Source organism: Equus quagga, chromosome 13, assembly GCF_021613505.1.
Source record: "Equus quagga isolate Etosha38 chromosome 13, UCLA_HA_Equagga_1.0, whole genome shotgun sequence".
In the NCBI taxonomy this organism is placed as follows: Eukaryota; Metazoa; Chordata; class Mammalia; order Perissodactyla; family Equidae; genus Equus; species Equus quagga.
In genome coordinates this window covers 83,696,051-83,704,119 of record NC_060279.1, presented here as the reverse complement: position 1 = coordinate 83,704,119, position 8,069 = coordinate 83,696,051, and the positions used below count along the sequence as shown (strand labels likewise).

General features: G+C 39.5%; 1 protein-coding gene across 1 annotated transcript; it reads left to right on the top strand.

Moving 5' to 3' along the window:
* The first annotated feature begins 5,459 nt into the window (after positions 1 to 5,459).
* On the top strand, positions 5,460 to 7,855 carry LOC124249361 (ret finger protein-like 4A). Its single transcript, XM_046680270.1, has 2 exons — positions 5,460 to 5,745; positions 7,275 to 7,855. The coding sequence occupies exons 1-2, from the start codon at positions 5,460 to 5,462 to the stop codon at positions 7,853 to 7,855; spliced, it is 867 nt and encodes a 288-aa protein (XP_046536226.1).
* The last annotated feature ends 214 nt before the right edge of the window (positions 7,856 to 8,069 follow it).

The window sequence follows — 8,069 nt, the reverse complement described above, 5'->3', positions numbered from 1 at the left end:
TTTCCTGAAAGAAATTGATGATGACATAAAGAGATGGAAAGACATTGCATGCACATGGATTGGAAGACTAAACATAGTTAAAATGTCCATACTACCTAAAGCAATCTACAGAGTCAATGCTATCCCAATCAGAATCCCAATGACATTCTTTACAGAAATTGGACAAAGAATCCTAAAATTCATATGGAGCAACCAAAGACCCTGAATTGCTAAAGCAATCCTGAGAAAGAAGACCAAAGCCAGAGGCATCACAATCCCTGACTTCAAAACATACTACAAAGCTACAGTAATCAAAACAGCATGGTACTGGTACAAAAACAGGTGCATAGATAAATGGAATAGAATTGAAAGCCCAGAAATAAAACCACACATCTATGGACAGCTAATCTTCAACAAAGGAGCTGAGGGCATACAATGAGAAAAGAAAGTCTCTTCAATAAATGGTGCTGGGAAAATTGGACAGCCACATGTAAAAGAATGAAAATTGACCATTCTTTTTCACCATTCACAAAAATAAACTCAAAATGGATCAAAGACCCAAAGATTAGGCCTGAAACAATAAGTCTGCTAGAAGAGAATATAGGCAGTACACTCTTTGACATCAATTTCAAAAGAATCTTTACAGACACCATAACTCCTCAGACAAGGGAAACAATAGAAAGAATAAACAAATGGGACTTCATCAGACTAAAGAGCTTCTTCAAGGCAAGGGAAAACAGGATTGAAACAAAAAAACAGCCCACTAATTGGGAAAAAGTATTTACAAGTTATTTATCTGACAAAGGGTTAATCTCCATAATATATAAAGAACTCATACAGCTCAACAACAAAAAATCAAACAACCCGCTCAAAAAATGGGCAGGGGACATGAACAGACATTTCTCCAAAGAAGATATAAGGATGACCAATAGACACATAAAAAGATGCTCATCGTCACTAATCATCAGGGAAATGCAAATCAAAACTACACTAAAATATCACCTTACACCTGTTAGAATGGCAAAAATAACCAAAACAAAACGTGACAAATGTTGGAGAGGTTGTGGAGAAAACCTACACTGTTGGTGGGAATGCAAACTGGTGCAGCCACTATGGAAAATAGTATGGAGATTTCTCAAAAAATTAAAAATAGAGACACCTCATGACCCAGCCATCCCACTACTGGGTATCTATCCAAAGAACCTGAAATCAGCAATTCCAAAAGTCCCATGCACCCCTATGTTCATTGCAGCATTGTTTGCAATAGCTAAGACATGGAAGCAACCTAAATGCCCATCAACTGATGACTGGATAAAGAAGATATGGTGTATATATACAATGGAATACTACTCAGCCATAAAAAAAGACAAAATCGTCTCGTTCACAACAACATGATGGACCTTGAAGGTGTTATGTTAAGTGAAATAAGCCAGACAGAGAAAGACGAACTCTGTATGACTCCACTCATAGGTGGAAGTTAAACACAGAGACAAAGAGAATTGATTGGTGGTTACCAGGGGAAAGCAGGGGTGGGTGGAGGGCGCAAAGGGTGAAGTGGTGCACTTACAACATGACTAACAATAATGTACAACTGAAATTTCACAAGGTTGTAAACGATCATAATCTTAATAAAAAGTTGAAAAAAAATTACAGATAATCAACACCCAAGGTCAGCCCCTCCAGTGGGCTGGGAAACCTAACATGCTCTTTTCTTCTCTTTAATGGAAGAATTCCTAACCCAAAATATTACTCTAAATACCTTTCCATGCTGAGGATATTTTGTGATAACCTAAGCAGCAGATCAAATTACAAAGGTGGGCTTTTTCCACATCAGGGGTCACCTGGTGTTCCCAAAGACAATTTAAGCCCAGCTCTTGATCACCTCAAAAAAATGAAAAGAATACTCAATAGAAATCAATCCCTCATGAGCAAAAGTCAATGAAACATAAAATTCTGGGAATAGCCATTCTAGAGAATTCCCAAACAGTTTCGAAAGACTTGTAAAATAAATTAGTTAAGCCTTATTAAAATAATAATATAAGAAACAAAAATATTTTTCACAGAACTAGAACAAGAATCCTAAAATTTTTATGGAACAACCAAGACCCTGACGAGCCAAAGGATTCCTGAGAAAAAAGAACAAACTGGAAATATCACACTCCCTGATTTCAAAATATACTACAAAGCCATAGTAACCAAAACAGCATGGTACTAGCACAAAAACAGACACACAGATCAATGGAACAGAATCGAGAGCCCAGAAATAAACCCACACATCTATGGACAGCTAATATTCAACAAGGGAGCCAAGAGCTTACGGGGAGAGAGGAGAGTCTCTTCAATAAATGGTGTTGGGAAAACTGGACAGCCACGAGCAAAAGAATGAAAGTAGACCATTCCCTTACACCATGCACAAAAATCAACTGAAAATGGATTAAAGACTTGAATGTAAGACCCGAAACCATGAAACTTCTAGAAGAAAACATAGGCAGCATGCTCTTTGACATCCGTCTTAGCAGCATATTTTCGAGTACCATGTCTGACCGGGCAAGGGAAACAAAAGAAAAAATGAACAAATGGGACTACATCAAACTACAAAGCTTCTGCACAGCAAAGGAAACCATCAACAAAATGAAAAGATGACCTAACATTTGGGAGAAGATATTTGCAAACCACATGTCAGATAAGGGGTTAATGTCCAAAATACACAAAGAACTCATACAGCTCAACAACAAAAACACCAACAACCCGATTAAAAAATGGGCAAAAGATCTGCACAGAGATTTCTCCAAAGAAGATATAGGGATGGCCAACAGGCACATGAAAAGATGCTCAACATCATTAGCTATCAGGGCAATGCAAATCAAAACTACAGTGAGGTATCACCTTACTCCAGTCAGAATGGCTGTAATTAACAAGACAGGAAACAACAAGTGTTGGAGAGGATGTGGAGAGAAGGGAACCATCATACACTGCTGGTGGGAGTGCAAACTGGTGCAGCCACTATGGAAAGCAGTATGGAGATTCCTCAGAAAATTAAGAATAGATCTACCATGTGATCCAGCTATCCCACTGCTGGGTATTTATGCAAAGAACTTGAAAACACAAAGGCATAAAGATACTTGCACCCCTATGTTCACTGCAGCATTATACACAATAGCCAAGACTTGGAAGCAACCTAGGTGCCCACCAAGGGACGAATGGATAAAGAAGATGTGGTATTTATACACAATGGAATACTACTCAGCCATAAGCAATGATGAAATCTGGCCATTTGTGACAACATGGATGGACCTTGAGGGTATTATGCGAAGTGAAATAAGTCAGAGGGAGAAAGTCAAATACCGTATGATCTCACTCATAAGTAGAAGATAAAATCAACGACAAACAAACACATAGCAGCGGAGATTGGCTTAGTGGTTACCATAGGGGAAAGGGGGAAGGGGGAGGGCAAAAGGGGTGATTAGCCTCACATGTGAGGGGCTGGACTATAATTAGTTTTTGGGTGGTGAGCATGATGTAATCTACACAAAATTCGAAATATGTTACGATGTACATCTGAAGGCTATATATTATAATCCAACGTTACTCCAATAAAATAAAAAAAGAAATAAAAATATAATTCAAATATGTGTGTGTGATTTTCAATTCCCCTTAATGAGACAAAAGGACTTGAGAGCTGGAAATGAGACTCTGCTTTGGATGTGAAACGACAGGAGTACCAGCAAACTGCACCAAAGGGTTACTGTGGAATGATTAAACGGATCCTATTTAACAGAAGTACCTAAATCTAATCTAACTCCTTTCAATCCCGACAATTTTCCAATTTTTATTCCACCTCCTAAATCCTAATCACCAAAGAGTCATCCATAACCATGAGGAACATTTTTTGAACAAGTCATTAAAAAATCATATCATTTTATATATATGTTTTGATGTAAAGGAAATAGTAATATTATAAAAATATCTTTTATCTTTGATTCTCTAGCCAAAAGCAGGGTCTTCACTTGCTGACTGACTCTCAGGGAACAGTTTTGGGATTTATTTACCAAACTTCTGAACAAGGGTATTAGCATTTGTGGAAAAAAATTCCTTAGAAGAAGTGACAGTTGTCTAGTGAGAGTGATTTTAGGACAGATTTCTGAGGTTTAATTAATTTTCTTGATCAAAATGAAAAACTATTGGAAAATACTCCCATTCATTTTAGAAGGATTAGTAATGATAACATTTTAAAATTTTCAATCAATTCAAATTCTTATCAACAGACATAATATTCAAGATCTAATCTAGAACAATAATATGGCGATATTTTGTTCATACTAGTTTAAAAATAACACTTTCATAATACCATTAGCTTTTTTGTGGTAAGTTCCCATAACGTAAGGAATATCTCATTAATGCCAGAATTGAATCAAAGTCTGATTGGATTAAAGAGGAGAAATAGGGTGTGAGCGAGGCGGGAGGAGGGACCCTGCCTAATAAAAGCTCCTTGTTGGTTGACCTCACTCCAGAAGTGAGCTGTCGGGACAAGGAGCTGGAGGCCAGAAGAGGACCTAGTGGAGGACAGGTGAGCTCCATCTTACAGGATTTCATTTTTATTTCTCCAATTTCTACAAAAGGCAGAGATAAGAAAGCAAGGTCTTGAACTTGAGTTACTCATTAATTCAGCAAGTGCGTCTGAAGCCAATACAATGCCAGGCACAGCGTGGGCACCTTGGGACACAGGGACCTCCGATGGGAGCAGTAGGTAGAACTTAGATGTTTGATACCCGGGTTAGAGAAATAATAGAATCTGCTCTATCCTGAGTCAAATCAAAGCTTGCTAACTCTTTGAGATGATGAATGGAGCTTCAGCCATGTAGTGATTCCACTTCTCAAGTCTTGTAATGGGTTTTTGCCAAATGCAGGTTGGTCAGCTGGAGGAGAGTTTCTGGGTGTAGACCAGTGCTGTCCAGTAGAAATATAAAGTGACCCACATATGCAATTATAAATTTACTTTTCAGTAGTCACACAAAGTAAAAACAATTTAATTTTGAAAGCAAAATGTAATCATTGCAACGTGTACTCAATTTTTAAAAGGTCTCAATCAGTTTATTCTCTTTTTCTCATTATATCTTCAAAATTGAGTGTGCATCTTATACTGAAAACATATTTCTATGTGGATAAGCCCACCTCAGATGCTCAATAGCTGCCTGCAGCTCATGGCCATCATATTGGACAGCTCAGATACAATATAGACCCTCTCACCACCTAACTTAAAATCCAAGGAGGAATTGTGTCCTTCATTCCAACCAGCATTTTAAATATCAGAAGTTCAGGGCCATGAGTCAGTTATATTTATGCTAATGTTGTATCTTCATTACCCAGTAGAAGTGATTGCAAATCACTATTCATGTAAAGAGGAAAATGTCCCAAAGACTAACATCCATTGAGCTCACGTAAATTCCAATACCGTGCACGTTTTTCTCCAGACAGTGGCCATGGGTGAACACTTCAAAGAAGCAAGCAGATGTTGTGGCTGCATGACTTATCTTGAAACACCCATGTACCTGAAATGTGGGTATGTATGCTGCCTCCAGTGCATCAATTCACTGAGGAAGGAGCCCAACGGGGAGGGTTTATTGTGCCCCTTCTGCTCCCTGGTCTCTCAGAAGAAGGACATCAGGCCCAATAGCCAGCTGGGGGTGCTGGTGTCAAAGATCAAGGAGTTAGAGCCCCAGCTGAGAAGTGCTCTCCAGATGAACCCAAGGATGTGGAAGTTCCAAGGTGAGGCATCCGTACACCCTGCCCCAACCCACAAAGGGCCCTGGAAAAAGCAACTTGTCAAAAGCTCTCTGTTAAATAAGGGCATTATCTGAAATATGGCACCTAAAATTTTCGTTATTTCAGAGTAACCTTTGTGCTCACCCATAAGTATAGATCAGAACTATCTGTAGGTTTTTAAGAAAATATAATGTTTAGGTCATATCCTAGATCTGTGCTATCCTGTATTTCCAATAGCCACTGATAACTATTGATCACCTGAAACTTGGCTATTGACACAAGTAGAAACCAGATTCTGGCTATGCTGGATTAAATAAAATGTATTATTAAAATCAACTATATCCAATTCTTAATACTACCATTTAACGTATTCGTAAGAAATTTGAAATTACACATGGGCTCACACTGTGTTTCTTTGGCCATCACTGGTGTAGAACAACGATTCTTTGATTGTATTTCAATTTTCTGAGGATCCTGTTTACAGATGCCGATTCTCGGCAGTGGGCTGGCCTGTGAATCTCCATTTCCGACAGGAGCCCCCATGGTGCTGAGGCTGCCAGCTCATGGGCCCCACTTTGAGTAGCAAGGCCCTGCACCCACTAAATCTGACCCGCTCTGGTAGTGAAGCCCTGGAATCTGCAATGTTTAAGAGCCTTAACGTGATTCTAATGCACACTGAGTATGGGCAAGGAATGCTTCCCAGAGCTCAAGCCCCCAGGGAAAGGGCAGTAGAAACGACGGTGGCTCTGCCTGTAGGCTTCAGTCCTCTGCGGACTCTGCACCTGAGCACCGCGCTCCCTCCCTGGCCTGGAACTTGGAGAAATCATGCCTGATTCAGTCTCACAACTCTGAGTTAAGGTGAATTATCACAGCTCAGCTGCACGTCTAACGGCTAAATTCAGCATGCCAGACCAGACGTCCCAGACTCATAGTGAAACAAAGGAATGGCTTTGTTTTCTAAGTGAGTTATATCTTGCTCGATGCAAACTTGACTTAGGGATGCTGAAACCTGTCCCAGAATCCCGACAAATCTTGACTATTCCTCTCTGATAGTCAGAAAGTCTGAGCCATCTCCCAGAGAGCCGTGTTATGATGAAGCCAAGTAAAGCAGGTGGTCTTTGGCCTGGAGGGTTGATTTCTGAGGCTCCATATATTTTGACAAAATCTGTTACTTTGTCTAATTTGAGACAAAATAACATTGTCTCTTTTTTCAAGTATTTTATGTACTACAGGAATACATACATACATACAAAGAAAAATTTTTAATCAAATAATCAAGTAATGTAAAGTAGTGTAATGAGAATACATAGGGTGAATAGGAAGGAGTAGTTCCAGTTATAATCATCCATCTTACATATAAAATTTGATGTAATCAAAGGACCAGGGAAGTTTTCCCAGGAAAACTCTGATTAGGGGAAAAAGTGTAGAGTTAAAGGAGGGAAACTGAATGAGATATTTGGACCTTTCCAGTGGATGTGAAGGGTGTTGTGTAGTGTAAGTACTTGCTAATTTGCTTATGTTTCTGTCCTTAGTGGATATGACTTTGGATGTCAACACAGCCAACAAGCACCTCATCATTTCTGAGGATTTACGGAGTGTCCGCTGTGGGTATTTCAAACACTGTTGGAGGACGCGTGCTGAGAGATTCATCTATGCAATTTGTGTCCTGGGCTCCCCTCGGTTCACATCTGGCCGCCATTACTGGGAGGTGGATGTGGGGACGAGCAAAGAATGGGATGTGGGGATTTGCAGAGACTCTGTTAATAGACGAGAGGCATTTGTACTGTCTTCAGATCATGGTTTCTGGACTGTGGGTTCAAGAAATGGAGATGTCTTCTCAGCCAGCACTGTGCCTTTGACTACTCTTTTGGTGAGCCCTAGGTTACATCGAGTAGGGATTTTCCTGGATATGGATATTGGGATCATTTCCTTTTATCATGTTAGTGATGGATCTCATATTTTTACGTTCAGTAAAATTTCTGCTGCAGAGCCTCTGCGTCCATTTTTTGCTCCTGCAAATCCAATGAAGGACGATCAGGGCGTCCTGAGAATCTGTCCTATGATTAATGCAGGCACAGCAATTCCTCCGATGAGTCCTGGGCAAGGAAAATGAACCTCTGACTGCAGAAACATTCATAGAAAATTCTTGTGTGCTCATAGCTGTACCTAGGAAATGTTGTCCTTGTTACACAAGGTGTAGCAGAAAAATATGGAAGAGTTCATGAATTATGAACACAATTAATTATATTTATTAGAAAAAATTACATTTCCAACATTTAGTATTGTCATGGTCGTTTCCTTTGGGACTAGTTTATATTTCTGTTCCA